General features: G+C 42.3%; 1 protein-coding gene across 6 annotated transcripts in view; it reads left to right on the top strand.

The window, feature by feature from the left end:
* TSNARE1 (t-SNARE domain containing 1) overlaps positions 1 to 27,798 on the top strand; it is a 527,930-nt gene that overhangs the window by 265,374 nt on the left and 234,758 nt on the right. For 5 of the 6 annotated variants that reach the window (XM_063327627.1, XM_063327622.1, XM_063327625.1 and 2 more), the window contains one exon: positions 9,610 to 9,777. In XM_063327627.1, coding sequence (XP_063183697.1) covers positions 9,610 to 9,777 — 168 coding nt within the window. The remainder of the gene's footprint in view (positions 1 to 9,609; positions 9,778 to 27,798) is intronic. The other variant, XM_063327626.1, reaches the window with a different exon arrangement.

Here is a 27,798-nt window from a genome sequence, read left to right as displayed (position 1 = left end):
ACATCTTGAGTCTTGTGTCCAGTTCTGGCCACCTCAATACGAGAGAGATTTCGAGGTGCTGGAGCAAGTGCAGAGGAGGGCAACGAAGCTGGTGAAGGGCCTGGAGAATAAATCTGATGAGGAGCGATTGAAGGAGCTGGGACTGTTTAGTTTGAGGAAGAGGAGGCTGAGGGGAGACCTCATCACTCTCTACAACTACTTTGTAGAGAGGTTGGTGCTGGTCTCTTCTCACAAATAACTAGTGACAGAACAAGAGGGAATGGGTTCAAGCTGCAGCAGGGTAGGTTTAGGCTGGATATTAGGAAAAAAATCTTCACAGAAAGAGTGGTTAGACACTGGAATAGGCTGCCCAGGGAGGTGGTGGAGTCATCATCCCTGAATGTGTTTAAGACTCGTTTAGATGTGGTGTTAAGGGATATGGCGTAGGGGAGAACTTTGTAGAGTGGAGTTGATGGTTGGACTCGATGATCCCAAGGGTCTTTTCCAACCTAAATGATTCTATGATTCTATGAATTTTACTTTGGAGCTGAGCTTCTTCTAACTAATTTAACTCTCTGAAATTAATGACATATTTTTAAGAAAGTGTCCACTTCCAGAGTGATGAGACCTGATTGTTTATAATTTATACCAAGGAATGCAGAGGGTTGTTCTTGCTTATGCTTACGGCTATAACCAAGGTCAGCTCACTTTGTTATTTGCCCCATTGGAGGGTCAGAAGCGGAAAAGCATTAAAGGGGTCCCACCTGCAGGGCGGAATGGACAGGACAGGTGACACAAAACTGACCAACAGGGTATTCCATCCCGTCTGCATCACGCTCAGTATAAAAGCTGAGGGATCAAAGGGTCAGCCCTCTTCCTCCAATGGCTGGTGTCCAAGGAGGACTCTGTTGTTCATCTGCCTTTGATCCCAATCTGTGTATTCCTGAATCCAGATCCAGAATCCAGTTCCCGTCTGTCGCTGAGTCCAGTCTGGAACTTTCCCAGGGCCTCCCAGTGATGTGGTCATCATCCTGGGAGCTTGATACAGTTTTGCATGTATTGTATATATTTCATTATTTTTGTTTTTATTATTTTATTAATATTTTCATTAAAGTAGTTTAGTTTCTTTTTTAACTCATAAGTCTCTTTTCTCTCTCATCCTTCTCTCCCTGAAGGGAGATGTTCTCCCTTCTCTGATGGGGAGAGAAGTAAAAGAGAGCAACTGTCCTTCATTTTAGTGGCCAGCCCAGCCCAAACCACGGCACACTCTCACAAAGGGGCAGGACCTTTGTCTTGTCTCTCCATCCCCGTCCTCATCAACTGCCCACCTACCCTCACAAGGCTCAGCGATGCTCCTCCAGGTGGTTGGTGAAAAGCTGCCTCTGATTTTTGTCCAAATTTGGGGTCAGGCTTTTTGGCATGAGCTGAAGTGGTGTGAACACAGACAGTGCAGGGGCTGTGAAATGGGTAGATGTTTTGTAGAGCTGTCACTAAAAGAGAGTGTTCTTCAGTACCAGGCTGGGAACATATGTTTGGACACTGAGCAGTTCACTGAAGCCCTGCCAAAGGCCAGTAATGAAAAGAGATTAAAAGACTGGTGCCAAAGAGGTTTTGTGGAAGTCAACCATATTTCTGAAAAAAAGTGGCTGAGCATTCCAAAAAACTTGAGAAGGAGACGAGAATTAATAGGAGTGACTCTCCTCCAAAGCGTGTGGCATAAAAACATACTTTGGGTTTGCCACTACCATGTAAATCCAAATTCTCCATTCTGAATAGCAGCTACTAGGATTCAGTAAATCTGCACATTTTCATACTTTCCATGTAGTACAAAACCAGTTAATGTCTTGAAAGAAAAAAATACATACTTTTTATTTCCAGTGTCTCCCTACTTTTCCACTGCTCCATGCTACACAGTGGCACTATGCCCATGCTCAGGGTTGTCTCTGCTGCAGGGAATCAAACTGAATTCATCTCTTGCCTCCATGTCAACCCAGGAAAAAGACTTCTCACTACTTTTTTTTTTTTTTTCTTTTTCAGTAGACAGGTGTTAAAGAGTAAGCCAATGGCACATTCTCCTTCTTGTTTGCCTTTACAGCAGGAACCTGCTCACCAGCTGTGCGGCAGAGACAACACGGGGCCTTTCTAGACAGTCTCGATGTGTCTGTGAGCTCTTTCAAGACTAGTCCATTCACACAGATGCTGGGTGCTTCAGACGTTCAGCGAGGGAGCTGCGAGCAGGGGAGGTTTCTGCCTAGCATCAGGATCCAGAGATGCTGTACAGTACAGCTCTCAGCCAGCAGTGCCAGCCAAAACATGGTGCCAGCAGCAGGGTTGCACGGAGACAAAGATTTATGAGAATGTAATTCAGACAGCTAGGAAAGGGCAGGAAGCAACTTTAGGAAAGTGATGCCACAATGTAAAAATACCATCAAACACTCTCCTTTGTGACAGTCTTAAAGGAGCGTTTATCCACTTGCTCTGCATGTGTAGAGATGCCACCTGAAGCTAGTGATAGCACAGGCAGTTGCCTTTGAGAAGGATGGGTTTAGACATGCGTGATCAGACTTAAGTCATTCAGTGAAATGGGTTTGAAAAGAAAAGGATGTTAGATTACACAGAGGGGAAATTATTTATACCTCTCATTGCTGGGGCTGTTTCGCTGCACTCATATTGCCAGGGGACCATCTATTTGCATGGTAGCTAAAGTTGCCGAATCAAGAGAAAGAAAAGAGAAGGTCTGGAAATAGGAACAGGAAACGTTGCCCCTTCTTTCCCTTATGGGGCATCTGTAAGAATTATGCAGGGTGAAAATACATGACAAAACATAGCCCTCCCAGTCAACTGAAGTTTGCCCTAAAAGCTGATGTTCTCCATGGGCAAAATATCAGTGTCAGCCACACCATCTAAGCCTGGCAGGAAGGACATTCCTCTTAAATTTGGTCTTCACCTTGGGGTGAAAATATGCTGTGCTTCTTAAAAGCACGTTGGTTATCAGAGAGCTAAACCTCAGGCTCCTGGCTTACTTTCTTTTTCTTCATCTACCACAGACATGTCATTTAATTCTCTCACCCTGAGTACAGTAAGATCGAGTCTGAACTGGAGCAGCCCTAGGTGATGAGGTCAGGATTTCTCGGAATGAATTTGGCGAAGTAATAAAGTCTTGAAGGAAAAATAAAGAAGAAGAAAACAGTAGGAAGTATGAACTAGGTACTCTGTTACTAAGTCTCTTCTAGTTCCAGGAAACTAAATGGATTTTCTTATTCTTCATGACTGCAGAGACTTGAATGATTAAATTTATAAATACTGAAAAACGACCTGGCAAAATAGTTTCTGCTATTACATTTTCCCTATAACTAGTAATTTCTTGCAGATTCCGTAGCAGGAAGCTGGTAGAAATGGTGATTTTCTTACTCAGTTTCAGGTTCACATTATTCAAAAGTAAACAACTTGATGAAGAGTAAAGACAGGAACACATGAGAGGTTCTAGTTAATTTAAATAAAAATGCACTTCAACCCTTCCCTTTATGCTAATTTCCCCATGCTGTTTTTTTCTCATGCTACATTGGTGCAGAGTAATCAAATTTACATAACTTGAAGAAAATGTTGAACGCATTTCTGTATTTGCCCATGTTAGTGATGCATGCAGGGAGGACTGAAAATATCCCACATAAAAGTTGTCTTTGTTACAGTAGTTTTAAATGTCCCCGTGTTTGAGCGAAAAGGAAGATAAAGCAATGGTTAATTTGTGATTGCATTTCTTCCCCCGTTGTTGTGGGAAGCTCCTCTGGTAAAATAACAGAGCTCAGATTACCAATCACTGCTTCGATCTTCTGTGCGAAAGATAATGCAAAGTTGTAATATCACTATTTCACTCCTTTAAAAGATTTAGAAGTCCCAGGCTGCTTGTTCTGTGCCTGCCTGAGGCCTTTCTACCTGTAATTGCTTTGGGCTTTTGCTCGGCGCGATACAGCTCTAAATCTCATTGAGTCTGCAAAGTTAGTTGTTGTGGAAGGATGGTTTGAGAAAGATCATCTAATCCGATTTATCTGTCTTAACCTAGCTGTACGCTCTAGGTTCAGCAGGCCAAACCGGCTGCTCTGTGCCATTTTTGTCCCGGACTTCTTGCAGTGCCAATGTACTATTAAAAATGTGTCAGACACAGGCAGGCAGCGTAACTACAGCAGTATTCTGCACAGTGGCCCTCCATGTAAAGTATTTTATTGATCTTTAATGCAGGCACTCCGGCCTCATTATTCTACATGCAATAAAACGTGAATCTCTGAGCCTGGATGCTAGTGAGAATAGGATATCCTCATAAAAGTGTATCCTGGCTGTTTATATGCCTATACATACTATAAAGCAAGAGATAAACATCTCTGCATTTGCATTTTGTGTGAAAGCCAGAGCCAAAATGATACCCGAGGAGATGTGATAGTTTGCAGGAGGTGTGGGAGGTGTGTTGATCACTGCTTGAGCTGGCCATATCCCTGCTAGAGGTGCAGAAGGCTTCTGGAGATTGGAGAAGACAGAGCAACCTTCCTTGGTTTACTACCCAAGTCATGTGAGACCTCTGAAATACACTATTTTCATGGTTGCAGCAGGTTTCCTTGGAACAACCTGCAGTACGTAGTACAAATTTAGCTTACATGAGCAAGACTTCTTTTACCTGTGCTTATATAAACTTGGAGGTAATAATGAATTTGTGAATTGTGGGGCGCATGTCGAAGGCAGCCTCAGGTGTCTTACAGCCCAGTGGTGATGAGGACAGCTCGAACTTCTTGAAATGTGCATATCAGTGGGGAAGTAGCCAGAAAAGAAGGAACTTGTGTTCCTTCTTATTCTCCAGAATTAGGTTTTCAGTGCAGTTAGGAGACCCACCTTCCCCACTTTGATGGTACCAACAGCTCTGTCACATCCATCCTAAGATACTCCATTAGCACCCTCTTCCCATGTTTTCACAGTCAGAAATGAAACCCTCCTCTTCAGGACACCACTCCTGGCTGAAGTTGGAGTGGTTAGAGAAGGCATAGAAATGGGTTCACGTTGTCTAATTTCAGTCACTGAGCTCAATTAAGTCTCCTTTTCAACTGCCTCCACAAAGAAATTGAAGGTAGAAGTGTCTGAATGTCTTCCTCAGCCCTTCATCCTCCTGTCCTTGTAGTGTGTCATTCATTTGGTGGACACAGTCTGTAAATCCAGCTCCAGTAAATCTTAATTATTTAAATCAACTTTTAAAGTTCTTTTTGGAGGACTGTGAGGCCAATCTTATTGCACCTGGCATTGGGCACCTTAATCATCTGACTTGTAGCTAACCTGAGCTGGAGGGAATGTACGTGTGTGTCTCCCTCTTTCTCTCTGTTGTATATCTTTTCTCTTTATCTTTGGGTTTTTATGGGGTGTGGAAAAGAAATTTTCCTTTGAAATCACTAAATGTACCACTGGCAGTAAGAGCCATTTCTCACCCATCTCCAGTCAACAATTTGTGTCCTTAATTTCTGATCAGGGAACAATCTTGTAATGAGCAATCAGAAATGGCATCGTTAAAGTTAGAGATTTAAAAGGGAGCTACAGGACTGAGATGGTAGCAGCAACACATCTTACTGCTATGAGAGATTCCCTAACTCTCTGAAGATGAACTGTGAAGGCTGGCTGATGTTATATTAGGTGGGGTTCCTGTTAAATTTCTGCTTTTGGGTGGAATAAAGACCGTATGGGAACTAGAAGAGAGGTCATTTCAGTCCCTTGCTTGGTGATTTTATGTGACATGGGTTGTAAAACTTGTGGTATTGCTGTGTACAAGAAGAAGAAATTGCGTGTGTTAACATTCCTCTTCTCTCTCTTCTAATATCCAAATGAGGAGTCAGACAGGCACGGGGCTAGGAGGGGGACATCTTTTGGGGTGTCTCAGACATGCAGCTTCTGATGCAAAGATTTTGCTGCTGGTAAAGTACAGACACTGGCAGAAGTTGTCACCATCCAGATAAAATCTTTTTTTATTTTTTTTTCCTCTATCAGCATCTCCCCATTGGTAGAATAAATCTGATAAAAAATGTAGTTGTAAGCAGCAATGATTTTATCCTACTGAGAAGATTTTATCCAACAGGAAAAATGCTGTGCCTGGGCATAATTTTTCAGATATGATGAATAACAGCATAGTGTGGCCCTCAGTCCTAAGAATTTAGTTTTAAAAGAACTACTGAGGATATCAGATATACTCAACTTTTTCTCTCCTATCATTTTTTTCTCAGACAGAGTTTGGTTTACAGATACATCTTGACAAAAAGCTGCCACAGGCAAATTTCAACAAAAGAACAACTTCAAACACATTCAATTAACAATTTATGAAAAGAAATCCAACAGAAAATTACACAGAGATTCACAGGGTATAAAATTTGGCACTAAATCAAATTTAATGTGGAAATGCCTGTACAGGGAGTTATGACCCCTTGCAGTGTATTGTCAAAAGGAACTTTATCTCTGGAGCCTCAGTGAGTGCCCTCCATCGTATCTTTTCTTGCTACAAGTAAAATATTTTTGTCAGACAAGGCAATGAGCACAACACAAAAGGGAACAAAACTCACTGATCACCCAAGCTGTATGCAGTTCTCAATCAGAAGTATTAAAAGTCATTAGATTTCTTCACACTTTCAAACGCAGTATTTGTTCACTTTATCACAGAAATGAGGGGCACTGTACCATCGACAAACACAAAATCACTTTTCGTTTGTTAGCGCAGCCAGCCATTATATATACCCCGACAGCAGGTCATGGTGACTATATTTAAATTTACGATGGAGCTGTTTTTATGTCTGAAAGGAAATCTCAGCCCCCCCTGCGTCCTGTTGGTTCCTGATTTACTCTCTCATTCAGCAGCCATGGTTGGATTTTCTCAAAAGATGTTAAGGACACAAACTCACATAATTGCCTTCAGCAGCTCTGAAATTAACTTAAGCCACTACTTTGTTTAGAGGAAAACATCTGTGTCTAGACCATTATCTATTTAAACACATGAATAGCCGGCTTTTGTAAGAGATGACTGAGCAGCATCACTTGAATTGCACTGTCTGGATTATTTGCGTGAGGGTGAGGCGTGTTATTTACAGATACCAGGACCGACAAGTGGGGACGACTAATAAAGTTGACAAAGGCCAAGATCAAGCATATTTGTGATACCACTGTGCTATTACATGGACTAATATAATTTGAAGAGTTGATTGCCGTGTTGCTGGCTCTCCCGTTAATCCTGTGCTCCCACATGAGAACAGAACAGGGAACTTTTGATAACGTGTCAATCTGTTCTCTTCCGCTGAAATGCATGTCCACATAGGAAAGCATGTCTTTAAGCGTCCATTTAGGTTCATAGCACAGACTCCTTGCTGTGACCATAGTACAAGAATTTCGTTAAATCACTGGTTTCCTGCGTCTTTAGAGGGCAGACACTTGGGTTCTTCCAGCCTACTTGTCGCTGTGCAGTATAACCGCCTCTGCATGTCCTAGTCAGCCCACAGGTGAAGATGAGAGGACACCTCTGTCACTATAAATGAAGCATTAGAATACCCCAAGGGTTTGTTGGATTTTTTTTGTTTTTTTTTTCCTTGAGTCCATTAATACATGCTTTTGGCAGTGAAACACTCTACCAGATAAGTTAGTGTCCAAGGCATGTAATAATTAGTGAGTAAAACACCCCCAGAGTATCCTAATCCTATTAAAATGTGTCTTTTAAACTGTAAATGAATTTTTAACCTAATTTTAAATGATTATTTCCTTCCTGTAACACACCCTTTCTCTGTAGATAACAGATCCCAGGGAAACAGAAGGTGAAACAAAGACAGACATTAATGTCAGAGTTTTTAATCTTCTATTCATATTTTTGAAAGGTATTTGGCTGTTTTCTGCCTATTGTTCTGTATTCCTCTACTTTTTCCATCGCCCCACTTCCTTCATCACATTGCATAATTTTCTTTGCTGCTAGATGATGGCGATAATAATAAATTAATTCCGTAAGGCAATGTGTAGATTTAGGCAACTGCAAAAATTCTTTAGTTTCTAAATGCAAAAATTGTAAACTTAAAGAATTAAAGAAGAGTTAATGAGTTAAATAAGAGTTTCCAGATGCCTGATATTCTTCAAAATCTAGCCAGCTAGAGTGTCTAAACATGACTGTAAGAGTTAAATATTACCAATTTTCTCTATGCCTCCTTCACAGTTCCTCCAAGGCACATCTCTAAGCAAACAAGCAAGAAATAAAACACATTATAAGCGACTTTTTTTTTTTTCTCATTCCACTGCCTCCCTCCTGCATGCTCGGTTAAGGTTCTTGGTCTTGCTGAGGTGATTTGGCATTGTTAGGTCTGCAAGTTCCACTCCAGTCCTCCCAGTTCTTCCCGCTCTCCAGTCCTACTGTGCCCTTCCCGCAAGCTGCCTGATGGTCTTGCTTCCTATTCAGTCTGTGGGAATTCAGAGCACTTAACATCTTTGAAAACTTAGCTACAGCAAGGTCTTTATTTCTCAGGCACAACCTGTTGAAAATCCCTGGTGTTTGTGCTTCAGATAAGCCCGGATTCAGAGAACTGAACATCCTCCTGAATTTTTGTGCTTGTTTTCTCCTGTTGCTGTCAGGGACTTTGGGTACATTCAGGTCAAGAACTTGCTGTAGCGACTGCCAATTCTTCTTTCAACTTCAGAGGGCTGGAAGCAGTTGGATTGCTTTTTTATTGTAACTTTTGATTAGGAGTCAAAGCTCAGATCAAGGCCAGTTTAAAGGACCATGTGCATTGTTTGAAGTGAAAGACCCATGCAGTTGTAGGATTGGAGTCTTCATCAGTGTCTATAAGTTTAGGACTTGAGCTCAGTGTCCCGATTCTCCATACCAACCTTGTGCTAGTTCATTCCCTGAGTCCAGCCTAGACTGAACCTAACGTCTCTATAGGCACAGAAGCTAAAGGCTGGGAAGAGAAGACCTTGTTAAACCTCTGCCCTTACCTGCAGTGTAGATGCAGCTGGATCATGACCAGATTCTTTCAATCTGGATCTGAAGAGACGCACAGCTCCCAAAGGCGGTGTGAACATCTGTCTACCTAGAAATGGTATCTGATGTCTCAGCAAAATCAAGTCAACTCTATTGACTGAACACCATGAAACTGTAAGAGGCTCAAACTGGTGACTATGTAATCAGATAATGATTTTCCCCTTTTCAGCTGTATTATCTCATAAATAGACAAGATAGCAACCTTTGCTGCGTTGAATGTTGCAAGTTGAATAATGAAGCCTTCAAGGCAAATGCATAGGCTTTATGTCTGCCTAAGAAAGTATCTAATTCCCAAAGAATTTGCAAGAAAAGCAACAAAGTAAAGGTATCACTTTTCAGATGCACATAAATGTTTTGTTCCTCCAGAGCTGTTGGAAAATTGAAGCTGGTTGCTGGGGATCAAATGTAGCTCAGGAGATCTGGCTTCAGGTCCTAACACTTCCTTCAAGACTTGATGTATTTCCTCTCATGTGACGTACTCCTCTTCACCTTTTCATCACTGTTTATGCAATCTATTATATTACCGTTTTCCCGTAAGAAGGCTATGTAAAACTGAACAATATTTACAATTCCTTTGCTTTCTTTCCATTCTCCCATCTCAGCAGAGCCCTAGGACCCCCTTCTCTGACCTACCTGATGATGAGAAGATCTTTAACGGAGGAGATGGCATGTGGCAGAACCAGAGCCAGGATCAAGCCTTGCTCTCGGAAATCACAGAAGAGGATCTGGAGGCCATCCGTCAGCGGGAAGAGGCCATTCAGCAGATAGAGGTCAGTAACCTTCTCCCGTCACGGACTTGCAAGCTAGAAGTACAGATCCCTTGTGTTGTGCATTGTTCAACATGATGAAGGAAATGCTGATTTACATGGCCGACTGTACAGCATCGCTAAACGTGAGATAGACTTATGTGTATCAGATGTTTCTAAAAATGGAGGCAGGAGGAAGGATTAGGAATCCATATCACCTGTAATGAAAATGACAAGAATTAATTAATGTTCAAGGGCTAATGTTTTGGGTTTTTTTTTTTCCGTGGGTCTTCCATAATCGAGTTTATAGTGAGGTAGTTTAATTGGGCTTGATTCTGCAGCAAAACAACTTTCTTTTTGCATGCGAACTTGAAACTGGAATTTGTCACAGGCACAAAATATTCAACTTTACCATTAGAGAGAATAATAGGTAGACAAAAGGAAATAACTTGTTAACATTTTCAAATAATTCAATATTTTTGCTTTATCAAAGTATTTGGATGTTCTTAGTGTACTTAAATGAAGACATGACATACTATTTTTATTCTCCATTTTTTAGAAGTGCTATAAATAAAACATGAAAAAGGAACAAAAAGAAGTCTGAATAAGTTAAACATCCCACATTTTTTTCTTTTTATACTTCTCTTTTTGTGCTTTTGGGAAACTCTTGTTACTCAAATTTAAGCAATAAATGAGGAAACCCAGAACATTTTAAATCTTTCTAATTTGTATGCTTTTACAGGCCTAAACTCAAGATGAACCAAAAAAAAAAAAAAGAGGGCTTCAGAATAATCAGAACATTTAATTAAGGACTATACTTTGTCCCTTAATTGGGTTGAGCTAATTTTATCAGAATAGATTTTGGTTGCGGTATGGCAGGAATTGTGATTGAGTTAACAGTGCAAAAAGGGGACAAATGTTCCTGCTGTAGGCTGGTGCTTTGAAGCGTTGACCTCTGTTTGCAAACAGTGAGAGTTACAGATGATTCAACACTGTAAGTAAGAAATTTTGATAGTTTTATAGGAGTGGGTCAAGGTTAGTGTATGTCTAATTTCTGTTATGGTTTGCTGAATAGAGATGATTGAGCTTTGTGGGCTTGTGTGCATTACGAGGGATGAAATTGTTAAAGAATATTCTCACACTATCCTTGGGCATGAATTATCCTTTCATAATTGAGGAATCTCTTTGCATCTACCAGGTCAAACTCGAGTGAACTTTATTGTAAGAAAATGTGTTGCATGTTTTGGGATGTTACTGCACTTTGACGTGTAAGAAAGGTGGATGCAAAGGTATTTCTGAAATGGTGTTCTGGACATAAAGAATATTGTTGTAAACCTTTTGTTTGAAATATAGTCACTGCCTTTTTCTTTCCGTCTTTACATTGCCCCCCGTCTTTACCAGAAAAAAACTAAACTTGGAGTGTTTGCTCATTAGGCAGTGGAGAATAACAAAGCTCAAGCCAGCCTCAAGTGCACTGCCTTTGAAAAATCAAGAGGTATATTGCGTCTGCTTAGAGAGATCCTTATTTTGCTGGTTAAATTGCATTTCTGTGCCACAAATGGACATCTCTGTATGGGGTCACACTGGGCCACATGGGGTTCTCAGGGTGAGTTAAGGGAATCCAGTCCTAGCCCTAGGTAGCTTCCAAATAAATGCAACACTCATGTGTTGTGCAGGTTGCATATCTATTGATTTGGTAGGTCCTGTATACCTTTCAGCCTAATAGGACTTTACCTCTGAATAACTTGTTCAGCTTATGCAGTTAATGCTGTTCAGCCTTCTGCTTCCTAAGAATGTGTGCACTTTCTTTTTACCTGTTTGTTTTTTTTTTCCCATCTCCATCATAGAATCATAGAATAGTTTGGGTTGGAAGGGACCTCTCAAGGTCATCTGTTCAATGCCCCTGCCATGGGCAGGGACATCTTCCACTAGATCAGGTTGCTCAGAGCCCCATACAACCTGACCTGGAATTTTTGCAGGGATGGGGCATCTACCACCTCTCTGGGCAACCTGGGCCAGTGTCTCACCACCCTCAGTGTAAAAAATTTCTTCCTGATATCTAGTCTAAATCAACCCTCTTTCAGTTTAAAACCCTTGTCCCTCAGCCTATCTCTACACCCCCTGATAATGAGTCCCTCCCCATCTTTCTTATAAGCCCCCTTTAAGAAAGGCTGCTATAAAGTCTTCCTGGAGCCTTCTCCTTTCCAGGCTGTATAATTCCAACTCTTTCAGCCTTTCTTCATAGCAGAGATGCTCCAGCCCTCTGATCATTTTTGTGGTCCGCTTATGGACTCACTCCAACAGGTCCATGTCTTTCCTGTACCGAGGGACCCAGAGCTGGATGCAGCACTGCAGGTGGGATCTCACCAGAGCAGAGTAGAGGGACAGAATCACCTCCCTTGAGCTGCTGACCACCATTATAGCTATGTCAATTTTGCTTTGCTATCTCAGATCCATGTTGATCCTGTAAGGAAGACTGCATTCCACAAGCATAATTTTCAATATAGCTTAAACACTTCTCCTCAGGAGGAAAACATTTAGGATGAATAGTATTTTATTTAGCATCTCTTTTGAAAGAAATATAATGAAAATGAAATGGAGTTTTGGACTGTGTCGTACCTCTCCTCAGCTGTGTTTGAATAAGCAGATGGTGCTTTTAAATCATTTTCACCAAGTTTTGTTTTTCTGTTTGTTGGCCCACGTGAACTTATTTCTTGTGAAAGGACTCATCTTGCACACTAAAACTTCCCTGATTTCATTAGAAGTCGTGAGTGTAAAGAGAAGGGACTCACTGAGCTCCTAGCCAGCCTTACAGCTTTTTTCCAATATGTTTTCAAAACCAGTAAGAAGGTTAAAAGGAAACATTATTCCTAACTGTCAAACACAGCTAATAAACTAAATTTATTGCCAAATTGATGTATTGCATTTGTTCTCTTTTGCTCTTTGGGGACCAGAATGAAGAACAAAGCTGTGCAAAACACCTCTTATGCAAGTATATTGGTGTTTCTGGGATTTTTACTTTTTTCATAACTAGTACCAGTAACACGTAGACCTTAAGCAGTACAGAAGAGGTCACAGAGCATTGCTAGAACATCATATCTTCTGGGCCACACTGATTAGCACACAAGTTTAGAAATGCTTATGGTGCTGGTACCAGTAATGGCCTTTTTTTAAGACACCTTGAATTTGGCCTTTTTGAAAGAACAGATATAAAACCTTTTTCATTGCTAAAGAAATGAGGAAATAAATTCTCTTCCCCTCTTGTGTCCTGAAAAACAGATATAAAATTGTGCCCATAATAGACATCTTCTTAATGTTCCAATGACTCTTTCCCACTTGTGTGTTTTCCACATCTCCAGAATCTCTTCAGAGGTTCAGGTTAATGGGACGTTGTTCTCTGTCATGAACATCCCTTGAGGCACTTTTCAGCATTCACAGTTTCCACCTAGAAAGATAACAGCTGTGTCAAAAGTTCAGCTGGCTGTTCATTTTATTTAAATGGGCTTCTTTTGCTATTGCTTGCAGATTAAAAATAGAGAAGTCTGCAAGGGAGATGTCTCGCCAAAACCTTACATTTTGGATAAAGATCTTTATTGCTTGGAAATGTCAAAATCTGGTAGGACACAGCAGCCTTAACACAAGTGTTATTTCTTAAAATATTGCTTTGAACTGTTATATAAAACCTATTTTAACTTGAACTGTATTGGCAGTGAATAATAGATGCCATAACAACTTTATATATAGCACTGTAAAATGTGCCATCAGAAATACATGAGCTGGACTGTAATGTGCATTGTCAGTGCTCAGTGCTGGCACAAGCTCTGTCATAGCAAATATATATAATTTAGCGTCCCATGCCTTTCATTGGCACCTGTGGTCAAGTGAAAAACAGAAGGAGATAAAACTTTGGGAACAAATGGGTAACCCTTGAATGGGGAACTTCAGAATTTCAGCTGGTGACTGGAAAGACCTATAAAAAAGATGCTAAATGCCATATTGATTCAGAAAGTCTCCAGTGATGCTCCCAATGCAGACAGCTTCTCCAGAGGTCATGAGAAAGGAAGACGAGATGAAACCCTCCCAGACCCCACCACCATTTCCTTGGGAGTCACCACCAGGTCATCCCACCTCCTCCGCAACCCTCAATCCTTTCTTATCACAGTCTCCCATCCCACTCCTGTGCTTCCCAGGCTGCTAACACATCAGTGAGCATTCTTCTACCATGAAGAGTGGAAAATAGCTGAGACAGAAGTATAGCAGAAGTATACCAGGGAAAGGGTAGATGTGGAGAGCAGGGCTTGCTCCTGGAATTGGGAATGGTTGTCCCTGAAATAGCAAGGTTCGCTTCATCTATCCTGACCTCCCTACACCCCTTTTTCTCCCCACCTCCAAAGGAAGGGCAGCAGCAGTAAGAGCTCAGTCCGTGGAGGTGGGCAGCTGTCCATTTTGTAGGCTTCCAAACCTGACATTACCAGGACGAACGACATCAACTCTCAGCCCTGAAAACCAGCAGATGCCTGTCAGTTTAAACAGATAATTGCAGGTGCCAAATTACTTCACAGTCAGGAAGCCAGTCATTCAGACCAAATGAATACAAGGTAAGTCTAGCTGAAAAACAGCTTAATGATTAACCACTACTGACTGGATGGACGTTGTAAACTGGAGACCATCACTTGTAGATGCCTGTGCAGCCATGGAGAGTCCCCCAGTGGAAGGGTGCTAGGAAAGCATTTGAAGAAATTAGTTCAAGTGTTAATTCTGCCATCAACTCCTTCTGTGCCCTGGGCACTGATCATACTGATCTTGAATCACTTACCTGTACAATGAGTCCGAAAGCATCATCCTGCACCTCAGAGGAAATTGGGAGAATAAGTTTTTTAACAAGTTCCTTCCTCATTTCAGTCAGAAGACACAGTAAATAACAAGAAGGATCCTCCCTTGCTCCCTGGGGTATTTCCACAGGTTTTGATTTCTTTTTGTATTTAATGCAGAACTCAGTTATTAACTTGGCTGATGTGAGAAGGTGGACAGTTTTCTCCAGTAATATATGGCCATCAGAGCATGAGAGCTGATGCTGTTTGGTGATGCTTTACTAACCTGTGGCAAGTGAATATATGGCAAGAATACCTCTGTCCAGTTTCTCATCATCAGTTGAGGATATCCTGAAGGAAGCAAAAAAAAAAACCCAACAGAACTTCAATTAAGTTGACGCTTCTCTTGGCAAAAGAGAAGGAGAGTTGGATACGCTGTGGCAACAGGTATGAAGGAAATGCTTTTATTTTTAGGAAAGGTTGTTCCCTCTGGGTCGGTGTTGAGAAATGTTGATGTACCTTACCTATCTGTTTTGAAAAGAAGTGATAGATGCCAACCTCCACGCCTGTCAGTCAAGCATTTGTAAGCAGACAGAAAACGAAATACAATAAAAATAAAACAAAAAAAAAGCCCCATGGAGTCTTTCAGAGTGTGTTTGTTAGTTCAAACTTGTTCCTTGTTCACTCATTACGATGTATCATTTCTTGCTGAGGGGTATTTTCAGTAAAATCTCTCACTGATGCTAGCAGTTTAGAAGGTTTAATGCAAGCTGTTTTATATCTTTCATCAGCTTCAATAGTCCAGGGGTTTGACTTATGAGGCCTCTGCCTGCCTCTTTGCAGAGACTTTTCGACTCAGAGTAATGTATAAATAACACGATACCATGACAAGCACTGTACGTGAAAGATCTGGTGCTGTGTGTGTCAAACAGCACTCTTTTCGTGGCAGCGCGGTGGAGCCTAATTATCATGAGCGGCAGAGCTGCCTGCGAGGTCGACATGGCCATCCCTGGGACTTGGTATTGAGTTGTTCCCTAAAGAACCCGCACAAGTATTTTGGCCAGTCTAATTTAAAATGACCTGAGCTGTAGGACTGACACCATTTATTTCGGGAGACTATTTCACGGTCCAGCAGGCTTCGGTGTTGATGAAATGCTTCCCTCTGTTCTTGCTAAAGATCCCTTTCTCATTCTCAGCTCTTCGCACCTAGTGAAACTCTACTGGACCCTGCAAATAATTCTTCTTCCCCTTTGGCTTTTAAACTCCTCAAATGCTAACAGTTATCCTCCTCTTCACAAGTCAGTCTCCCTTGCTTTTCAATCACTTCAGTGCTCTATTCTCAATTATTTCCCATTTGTCAGTTCCTTTCTCCTACAGCAGCAGACTGTACATAGGATCTCGGTGCTGTACCAAAGCGGAACAGAAGAAATGCGTAAAAAGCTCCATGTATCTGATTCAGAGGTTACAAGTGCTGATGGAAAGATTTCTAGACAATTTCTACACTACTAAATTAAACTGTACCAAGGACGCTAGAACTGGGTCATTCCACTTGTAAATTGTTAGGGCGTACCCTGGCCCACTTTTGACCCAGATTAGCCAGTGCTTGCCCACATATTGATACAGTTTGAGAGTTAATATGTTCTCCATAAGCAGTTTCGATGCAGCCACCCTGTTCAGAGGGTAAGGGGACTTAATGATATGGGTGTAACGAAGTGTATAGCTGTGGTTTCAGTGCCCGAGAACAGGTACCTTCCATGTCCTTGCACAGCTGCAGCCCTATTGATTTGATGATTTGATCACAAAAAATTCCTTTAGTCTTGACTGACATTTAGGGAAGAGGAGTAGTAAGGTGAATTAAGGGTAAATTTTGTGAGAAACTGCAAGCCTGAGGGCAAAATAAGAGATATGTGAAAATAATAGCTGAAAATAACTTTGAAAATGTGGAGAATCCTTAGCAAGTACTGAGAACAAAAAGCAGTCTATTCCAGCAGACTCATGCAGTGACCGTTTTCGTTGCATATTGATTTGCCCACGTCTCCCCTCTCTGTCCCCTTGTGGCATCCACAACTTAAGCATTGCTTAAAACTGCAGTTACTTGCCTTCACATCAATACACTTCATAGGCAATCTCCACAACCTTAGCACATTGCCTTCAAACTGCCAGTGTTGTGTCAGTCAGCACTGAAAAGTTTTATTAATTGGAGTTTCAGAGGCTCTGCCCAGAATGGGATAGTGCTGTTTCCGTGTTTTCATTGTCGTTTTGATACACTCCCTGTTTCAATCCAGATGATGGTCTCTCAAGCATCCTCATCGAACAAGCGCTAGTTAACTTCCAGGCTTCTTTGTGGAGCAAGCCTGCTTTAAGTTGTGTCTATTCAAATGTTTTGGCTTCTATGAGAAAGGCAGTTTTAGAATGATAGAATAAAATCCTAGATTCCTTAGGTTGTAAAAGACCCTGAAGATCATTGAGTCCAACCATTAACCTAACACTGCCAAGTCCAACACTAAACCATGTCCCTAGGCATCTTTTAAATACCTCCAGGGATGGTGACTCAACCACTTCCCTGGGCAGCCTGTTCCAATGCTTGATAACCTTTTCGGTGAAGAATTTTTTCCTAATATCCAATCTAAACATCCCCTGGAGCAACTTGAGGCCGCTTCCTTTTGTCCTGTCGCCTGTTACTTGGGAGAAGAGACTGACCCCCTCCTCACTACACTCTCCTTTCAGGTAGTTGTAGAGAGCGAGAAGGTCTCCCCTCAGCCTCCTTTTCTCCAGGCTAAACAACCCCAGCTCCCTCAGCTGCTCCTCATGAGACTTGTTCTCCAGACCCCTCACCAGCTTCATTGCCCTTCTCTGGACCTGTTCCAGCATCTCAATATCTTTTTTGTGGTGAGGGGCCCAAGACTGAACACAGTATTCGAGGTGGAGCCTCACCAGTGCCAAGTACAGGGGGACAATCCCTTCCCTAGTACTGCTGGCCACACTATTTCTGACACAAGCCAGGATGCTGTTGGCTTTCTTGGCTACCTGGGCACACTGCTGGCTCACATTTTGGTGAGAATTGCACAGTTTTTTGTTTTAGTTCACTTCTCAGAGTATTCTCAGAGCTCAGAAATTAAATTAATGTGTGATCTAACTCCATTAAATGATATATTGCAAGTGTCCACCTCCTAGACTCTGCCTGATAAAAGACATTCAGTCCACAGGAACAGGCTGGAGGTACAACTTCATGGATATTTTGGATATTGGGTCCCCAGCAACATCCTTTTTTTTCCTGTGTACATCTGCTCCTGCTGCTCTGCAATACTTGCCAAGGCAGGTACAGACTTAATTCTTTCCAGAGCAAAACACTCTGCTTCTTGGTCTTCTCCAGCAAGAAACTGCGATTACATATTACCTTAAGTTTGTCTTTTTCATCCAGAACAATTCCCAATGCTGCTTGAAATGCCATATACTTTTTTCATCATGTCCTAGAGCCCAGAACATCATCATGCTAGAGGACCTTGGCCATCATGCTAGAAGAAAATTGCTCCATCAAGCTGTGACCGAGGTCTTTCATGATAACCTGAGAAAACACACAGAAAATAAGATTACATTTCAGGCCTAACAGGGCTTTGAGACCCAGAGGATATCACAGAATCATAGAATCATTTTGGTTGGAAGAGACCTTTAAGATCATCGAGTCCAACCGTTAACCCAACACTACCAAGTTACCTCTAAACCATGTCCCTCAGCACTACACCTACACATCTTTTATATACCTCCAGGGATGGTCACTCAACCACTTCCCTGGGCAGACTATTCCAATGTTTGACAACCATTTTGGTGAAGAAAGTTTTCCTAATATCCAAATGAAGTGCCCTGCAGTGTGAACATAGTTAGTCAACAGCTAGCCTCCCACAGTATGGCTTCAACCAGTCCATACCAAATGGCTGAGGAGTCAGGATCCTTTCCCTGGTGCATTCCATTGAGTATACACAACTCAGTAACAACCTAAAGAATGGTATAGATGGCAATTGCAAGCTAAACCAGCAAACATACAAAAATCACGTGCACCCACAGAAAGCTCTTGCTGTATTTCCTTCTCTTTCCATGTCCACTGTTTACTAAATGCTACTGTTCTAAGTATATTGCTATACAACCATCTGGCCCATAAACCCAGTACATCCAGACACAGAGGCAAGAGTGAAATACCACCAAGTAATACATTGTGAAAATTCTCTCCTCATAGCCTTTCTGCTGGCACATGATTTTTGCTAGGATCACCTGCAAAAGTCCAAACTTTTTCGTATTGGATGGCTAAAACTGTATTTCTTCCTCCCCTCACAGAAATTGTTAGAGCTTGTCTATTTTTGGAATTGGTATTTCATTGAGGATGTGTGTTCAACCTAGGATCTCGCTTTGCAAGGCAGAGAGGATTCAGGAATATATAACATTTATTTTTAGCCCTAGACATTTCTTATGTCTCAGGTGTAACCTTATGACAATACTGTGTGTAGCAAAGTGCTTTTAACTAAATTGGAGAGGTTTCCACTGAGTGCTAGAGATAATTTTCCTTTTCTTACTTAGATTCCCAGTGCCTTATCCAAAGACTGTTAGTGTCAGAGACTCTTGCCCTAAACCCTTTTCATGCACTCTTCCTTTCAGTGAATTTGCATGGAGGAGCTAGTAATGAAAGCCTTGATTCAGCATATCACTTACGTATGTCTTAAGAGCTTTGCTGAATAGGGATGGACTTTAGCACCTACTAAAAGTGAAGTATTTCCTCTGCAGAAGGGGAAAATAGTGCTGACACACTTTATTTGCTAATAATCAGAATTTTAGGCAGATTCATCTGCATATATATATCTCTACAGAAACCGAGCTGAGTTAAAGACTTGTATATTGACTGTCAAGGTACATTGGTAAGGTACAGAGCTGGAGAGAGATATCTAGTGCTTGTGATGAAATATTGTTTAGCTTCTGCAAGTTTTCTTGCTTAAGTGTTAGTATTTTCTTTGTTAAAAGGATGCGTTACTTTCCTCCTCCATTTACTGCGCTTTTGCCTATTTTTTTGTTGCCAAATGATCACTGTCTCGATAAAGGTAATATCTTGCTCGTATTTCTGTTAGTACAGAGAGTACAAACATCATATGCCTCATCGATACAGCTATTTTTGTGGATGCAATTTTCTGCCCCAGAGGGGAATTACCACTCTCACCTATTACTTAGGTTAGAGCAGTTCACTCTCTGGTTCTCTGGCGCTAATTAATAATGACGTAGATCAATAGCCCATCAACTAGCCAAGATCCCTTAACAGTGTTCTCAAGAGCTATTAATGCAGGTTTGACTTCTTGCCTTCCTGGTCTGAGTGACATGCTTTCTTTTTTGTTTCTTTTTGGTAGGGAAATCAAAATTTTCCCCAATCCAGAGAGAAAGAATAAAACCAGGTTAGGCTTATGTCATGAATACATAAAAGCTCATGTGGCAAAGCCTGGGAGCATTCCATGGAGACCTCACTGGTTGGAGGTGGAGTCAGCCCTCCCTGAACAGCTCAGGAGACAGGAGGGTGAACCAAGTGTAAAGAAAAGACTCTATAGAGATAATAAGGGAAGAGATCACTAAGAAGGTGATTGAAATCCACATTTCACAGCAAGACTGGTTCATGTGCCCTCCTATTCACCAAAAGGTGCCTGATTCTTTATAAATTAGGCTTGACAGTAATATTCTCACATATCCTCACAGAAATTAGACTGAAAATCACAATGTTAACAGTGTTAGTAGTGGATGTCAGATTTTAGAGGCTGATGCCAAAGACAGCTTATGCTCTCTACACTATTCAGGCTTATCATCTTCAGGTATTCTTTAATACTTTTAATTAGTCCTTTATAAAAGAGGATGTTATAGAACTGTATTTTCTCACCACCCTGTTCACTATCTATCTATCTATCTATCTATCTATCTATCTATCTATCTATCCAGTGTATCTCCTCTGGTTGTCATTTCCTTCCCTGCATTGAAGTCTCCCGTTCCCCTTTGTATTGAGGCCACCAGGCAGCACATTTGAGGCAGAAAGACTATTAAGACTCACCTAGGCGTTATAAAGAAATGTAAATTTTAATGTAAATATTTTAGCGTAATTTTCTTTTTTTTAACTAGACCTCTGAGCAACCTGGTCTGACCTCATAGTTGGTCCTGCTGTGAGTGAGAACCTGAACTAGGGCTCTCCTGTGTCCCCTTAAAACCTTAATTATCCTGTGATCCTGTGATCCCATTATCTCTCCATCTCCTCTGACTGCACCACTGAGGGCTACCAAAAGTTCATGTGCTAATCTTGCTTCAATCTAAAGCCAAGACATCTCTATTTCCCTGCCTGTGTGAAGTCCCAAGTCATTCTCATTCTCCCTCCTCTTCCACTTATTGCCACCACAGGCGGGGGTTCATGCTTTTCTTCCTCTTTCACAACACATTTTCATTTATTTGGGAGAATAATTAGGATATTAGGATGTCAACATCCTTTTCTCCGTCAGGTGGATGGGTAGCAGTCAGGTGTGTGGGACAGCATCCATGCCGGTGTCTGCACCTCCCTGGAAGGGTAGTCCTCTGAGGTGGCCCTATGCCCAGTGTGTCTGTGTCCCATCAGTGGGGTTACTCTGTGGACATCCCATGGACAATGTGTCCATATGCTCTGGCTGGTCCTGAGTCCTCACTGATGTGTTTGCTATGAGTGTGGATAACAATGTTGACCTTATGAGTAGCTGTTGGAGCTGCCCTTTGCTGGTCACGCAGATGGAGCTGGCTGGTCTATAGATCATTAAAGAAATATCTGAAAGTGTGGCTGTGGAGAGAAAATGGTGGGTGCCCTGTAGTGGAATTCACCTGACCAGATGCAGATATCTTAAGTGCAGACATTTCTGCTTAAAGTGTTGCTTAGCGTCTCTTTATAGTCAAAGGAGGGAAATAGGGATTAGGGGTGAATAGGGTTAGATGTCAATGTCCTGAATGCAAGACCAGAAGTTATTTTTCTTTCTGAGCTGATGTTTGTGCATTGTAGATCCCTGTGCACTTTCAAAGAACACTGAAACACTCTGCCACATTGTCCTTCTTTCCCAAATAATTATGTATATTCTTTACATTTTTGCCCCTTTGGCCATCTCTTAGTTTTAATGGACTCTGTGCCACTTGTGCAACCTTCTCCCCTTCCGTCCTGCAAGCATCTCTTGTGAGTCCTTCATAGACCAGCATGAATTTGCTCTATCTGTACTGATGCAAAATCACACTGCCGTACACCAACCTCACCATAAGTCACAATTACCAGCACAAAACCTTATTAAGGCAAGAAATACATTAATCAAGATTCATCAGAGTGTTAATATGGGGCTACCACTATTGAACTTGCTGGATTAGGCCAAATAGATGCATCATTTTTGAGCACTTATTTGAACACTTTTTTAGAATCATAGAATCATAGAATGTGTTGGTTTGGAAGGGACATTTAAAGATCATCTAGTCCAACCTCCCTGCAGTAAGAAGGGACGTCTTTAACTAGCTCAGATTGCTCAGAGACTCATCAAGTGTGGCCTGAAATGTCTCCAGGGATGGGGCCTCCACCAATTCTGTGGGCAACCTGTTCCAGTGTCTCACCACCCTCATTGTAAAGAATTTCTTCCTAATGTCCAATCTAAACCTGCCCTGCTCTAGTTTAAAACCATTGTCCCTCATCTTATCACTACATGCCCTTGCAAACAGCCCCTCCCCAGCGTTCTTGTAGGCCCCCTTCAGGTACTGGAAGGGTCTATAAGGTCTCCCCGGAACCTTCTCTTCTCCAGGCTTTTCCTGAGCGGTATTCCTTTTTGAGGAATACGTCCCAACAGAGTATGTTGGAATCATTGCTTTCCTACTGTATTTATTAATTCATTAGTCAAGCAGGAAAAAGAAGCAAAGAATGGATAGCATAAAAGTTGACTGAGAAGCCTGTATGAGTCAAGACCCCACAAAAATATTTCTAGTGCTCAGTAGGGTGTTGTTAGTCTCATAAAACTTGTAGAAGCAAGTGGTTTAGCCTGAAATATTAAACCTCAAACAGCAAAACACAAGAGCTTTTAAATATTCCTTCCCTTCCTGGAAATGTAGTAACCATACAAGCACCTGGGCTGATGCAGTGTTCTGCCTTCTGTATTTCCCATGCATATTGTAAGTTCATTATGAGTGAAGGAGGGGACTATTTTGATACAGAGAGTTTAAGCACTTACAACCAGGGTCATGTTTCAGCAGAGTTCAGGTCTGTCTTCTCCAGCAGCAAGTGGAACGTAGATGTGGGTGGACTGAAGCATGCAGTGAAAGTTTACTTGCTTTATTTAGGGAGGGAACTGGAAACTAATGCTTAAAAACATCCATTTGCTCATGCAGGCATCAAAAAAAAACCAGGTTTTTTTTGAAAATATGGTTTCTTGCTGAGAGAAAGAATTGAATTATTTTTTAATTTAAGGGTGAAGGATCACCGGTGAAGGAGAGGAGGTGGAAGGCCTTTGAGTCGAAGATCAAAACATATCCAGATGGTTTTTTTAGTGTAATTCTCAACATCTTCTACTGAGCTGTCAGGGACTAAAAGGACTTTTCTGCATCACTATAAAGACTCTCGTGAATGTCTAAGACTTCCTCCTTTCCATGTACCCGTAGCAGGCAGTGCTGCTACACCAATGAACATCTGTTTACCTTTAACTCTGCCTTTGGTGCTGGTGATTTTTGGAGCAAAACTTCCCGAATCCCTATCTTTCCTTGTCAGTTCCTGCCCAGGCAGCGCACGAGGAATGAAAGCTGCTGCGGATTTCCTACCGCGCTCCTATCCCCATTTCACATCTGGGGAAACTGAGACATTATGAATTGTTTCCCTGCCAGTGGAGCTCCATAGAAATGTAAATGCCTTGTCTAAGACCCGTGAAAAAGTCAGTATCAGTGCCAGGATTAAAACGCTGCTTGTTCTGTGCTTCCACACTGAATTCCCTTCAGAGCACGCTGTGATGAGAGATCCAAATACAAGATCTGGAGTATTTAGCTTTTAATTTTTCTCCCCTTATTTAAATTGCTAGGCAGATGGAACGTGCTCCTGTTCACAAAACACACTGTCATCTATCTGGCTTGGATGAAGCTCAAGGAAAATGCTAATCATCATTTGTAACCGAAGGCAGATCTGCCCTACAGGTGGAGCTTGCTTTGCTCTGAAGTTTCGCCCATGATATCATGACTTTATCAAGAGAAGCTAAATAGCAGCCCGTCTCTCTGAAGGTGCGTAGCAGATTCAACTGCCAAGGAGAAAGATAACTTCTTGCCCTCTGAAAAATATTGAGATAGGAAGATGAGGCTATAGGAGGGAGGGCAGGGAGGAAAAGAGCTGCTCCTATGCTAGTACACATAAAAGACACCTGGGGGAAATCTTACGGGAGCGTCGGCTTTGTCAGACCATGTGCTGTGAAGCTTTTAAAAGATGAGTAATCTCCTGCGCGTGGTGGGACTGACAGACAGATGTCCATGGGGAACGCAGGTACAGTGCTCAGAGCTGAGTGCTGGAGACCTCAGTTAGCATATGCTGATTTTATGAATGATGGTTTGCTGCTGGCTGCATTCACAAAAGGGGTCTGTGTTCAAAGCCCATGTACATACAGGGGCATTTTGCTCCTGTCAAGCTTCTCAAACGCCACTTTTCTCCCCTGGGAATGATGGGATCCCAGATATCTGGCAATGATAAGGAGGAACAACTTTAAATCTCATGCAGCTCTGGGAGCTCTTGCACTCTCTTTAGGAAGACGACTGCTATTTTCTCGTGTAAGAAAAAACTCAATGTGTGGGATAAGTTTTTGAGGAAAGCAGTTACTGCCTCTTTGCCTGGCTGGTTTTAGGGACTGGCCTGAAATTCGAGGTTTTGAGGAATTATGAATCTTTTCAGCTTCTCCATCCTCAATGCTGACCAGGTTTCTGGTGAAACAAAATGCCTTCGGAAAGCTTCAATTTTTTTCAGGCATGAAATTAATTTGGTGACAAGCAATTGGCTGTACCCGATCATTGCAGCAGGAGGGGGTTGCACGAAGTAACCCATGTGCTCTCCCCATGGCCCAAAACATGCACAACTGCTCCTGGAGAGTCTCCATCCCTGTGGTTTTCCAGGGATTTGGGCCTTTTTTGACAAAACTCAGATGAGAGCAGAAGTGCCTCTCTATTCTTGGTATTTTTTGCATGGGATGGGGACAGTGGGGAGTGATATTGAAGGGAGGGTGGGAGGCCAGCAAGGAGGCAAAGGGAAGGATGTCTAGATCTGCAATGATTCAGCAGAATGCCACATTTAGTCTCATTTCAACAGTCCCTATGATTTGATTTGATTAGCAGGTGCTACCAGCAGCCAGGACCCAAAAGTTGCTCTGTTAGAATTGTCTCTATATTTATCCTTTAAAATAACCCTAAAGATGAACTCTCTGGAGCATTTCAGTTGTTGCAGGATGCATTTCTCTCCTTCTTCTTTGTCCCTTGCTAACTGCAGGTGAAAAATAAAAAGGGCAGAAAAAAAAATTAAAAGCAACCCCCATGACTTCTCTGCCTCTGTGATTTCAGCTCATGCTTATAAATATATATCTCAGGGTTGTGATGCAGGGACATTGGGGATTAGGTACTCCCACCCTGAGCATATCTGGAGGAAATAAAAGGAAATCCTGCACCTTTGCACATCGGTGCTGATTGCTTAAGAGGGAGTTGTCTCCTACTGAGGTCTGACAGGGATAAGCCACGTTCCTTCAGTTGTTTCCTCTGTTGTTCTTTCTAATTTATATCACTGTGAAGGGTTAAGGAAGGTGACTTCAGGTGTTGCCATTAGAAAGTCAAATTGCAAAAATAAAGCATTAAAAATAAATGCCACTGCGGAATTGCTGAGCCAGGGAATAAAGAGCTTTAAATGCAAACAGGGAACTGGCCGTGCATTTCTCTACCAGTCACCCGTCTTCCTGTCTAAGGATTAAGGACTCTGCGTCTTTTAGTCTTGAGTCTTTCGGGTGCTGCTGAATGTCACAACTTTTTACAACTCACCTATTAAGATTTAGAGGAAATTCCTTACTTTTATTTGGACCACAGTAGAAAGATTATTACTTCTTCTCAGGTGTCACCTCATAGGAGAGAGACACAAGGAAATAAATCAGTGGGTTTTAAATATAGGTCATTTCCCCTCAAACACCCTTTAGGAATTTGGTGAGTGAGCGACTTTGGTTATCGGCTAGTTGCCCAGCTATTGGAAATTGGTGTAGGACAACTGACTACAATGCTGATTTCTACGAGCTGTAAATACTGGTGTCTTTTTTGGAATGACTTTCAAACACCTCCAAAGACAAGCGTAAACAGCATTTCTTTCGTCCACAGCTTTCCTCTCCCCTGGGTGTTTTTGCAGAAGCACAAGGTATTTTACAACCACACTCAAACAGATCCTGCCATGCTAGAGCATCTTTCAACATGTTTCTCTCCTTATCCCTCCCGCAAGGTACAATGTTATCCCCCTCTATCAGGGTGCAGCGGTCCTTCCCTGTTGTCCCAGTCCCATGCCTGGGACACTGGTACTTTAACCTGGCCCTTTGCTGGAGGGAGAAAAGCCAACAGATGGAGCATCTTTCTGGCTCCTTCCTGCTGTGTGCTGCTGGGCCTGGGAAGATCTCATGGCACCACAGCTGTTGCTGCGGGCAGAGGGCAGACCAAGAAGTATTTGGGGGCTGGAAGCTGTGCAACACAGAGGAGGTCTGGGCCAGGCTGAGGGACAAGATGGGTATCTCCATTATCATGGTAGCATCGTCACCTCCTAATTAGGGACAGTGCCATATCACGCATTTTTACAGTTATGGTGTCCCCAAAGCACCGGTGCATCCCCGCGAGATGAATGTGGTTATTATACCATGGTGAACAGTCTTGGTTTCAGATCTAGCTCTATCTGAGCTTTATTTTCTCTTCTCCATCCCTCCATTCCCCCTGAAACAGCGGTATTAATTAATTTTGCAGCACTCTGTGTAGGCGTGGTGAGGGTTAGGTTAAACACTGTTACATTAATACCTCTTGCAAATGTTTTTCTCATGATGCCTGTGGTGTTAGAGCATCTATTGTTGTGTGCCGTCAAAAAGACTGCCACAATAGAAGAGCTGTGAGAAGCCAGCACTTTGTTCCACAGGTGGGTTTTCTCCGTGGGCGTCAGGACAGCACCACGTTGTGGCAGGTTGAGCCGAGGGGGTGGCTGAGCAGATGGCTTTGTACTGCTGGCTCTTTGATGGTTGGTGACCTTCAAACCAGGCGAGGCAGGACCCTGTCCTCTGAGATCCAGGGGCAGGAGTGCCACTGAAGTGCCACCTGCCTCTGCCACATTGTTCCCGTCTACAACAAAGGCGCTGGCACTCACTGACCGTATTGCATTAGCACAGAGATAAATTAGTCCTTTCCTTCTAAGTGAGGCTGGAGCTGGTAAGTGGTGCCAGACTGGCAACCTTGTGTTATTTATTGCCCGGTTCATTGTGTTTCCTAATATCTTGTTTGCTATTTTGGAAGGCATCAATGCATTAAGCAGCGTTTTTTCTCGGGCTGCTTGAGTCTGTCTGCTGAACTTGCATGCCAAATGTAGAGTCATGTGAGCTGTACGAGCCATTTTAATTTTCCCTTCTTACACTTACATTCATCAGTGTTGAACATCGCTCACTGTCATATTATTGAAAGTGCTTAGGTCTCTCTGATGTTTGTAAAAGCCCTTTCCAGTCTTGGCAAGCCTGACTGCAGAAGTACAATCTCTTTCTGCCCCACACATTGTCCCCAGCGGTTGACATCTACATCTTTTGTTTACCAGGTCTATGTTATTCATTATTCCACCTTTTCTAGACAACTGTCCGCTCGCTGTCCTACACACTGGCCATTGCACGCTGGGTGCAATCTGGCTTTACCATCCAGCTGGCCTGTCCCACAAGATCCATGCTGAGCTGCGCAAATTCAGTCTTGTTGGAGCTGGTGAGCTCTTAGGGTATTTCAAGACCTGGTTATTATTAGCCAGGTCCTCCCCAGGGTCTGGAGACACCCTGCTCCTCACTAGACAGCCAGGTACTTACTCAGCTCCATGTTTTATTTTTCTTGGAAGGTTTTTCTATCCTCCAGTCTCAAGGCTTGCCTGAAGGTTTTGGCAAAGGTCTCTGGGTAGTCAGTGGCTCGACCTGTAACCCATGTAGTGCCATGTGTGCTTGGATACCTATGCCCT

This window comes from Chroicocephalus ridibundus, chromosome 2 (assembly GCF_963924245.1).
Source record: "Chroicocephalus ridibundus chromosome 2, bChrRid1.1, whole genome shotgun sequence".
Taxonomy (NCBI): Eukaryota; Metazoa; Chordata; class Aves; order Charadriiformes; family Laridae; genus Chroicocephalus; species Chroicocephalus ridibundus.
The sequence above is the reverse complement of the archived record's forward strand: the minus strand, read 5'-3'. Positions and strand labels throughout refer to the sequence as shown.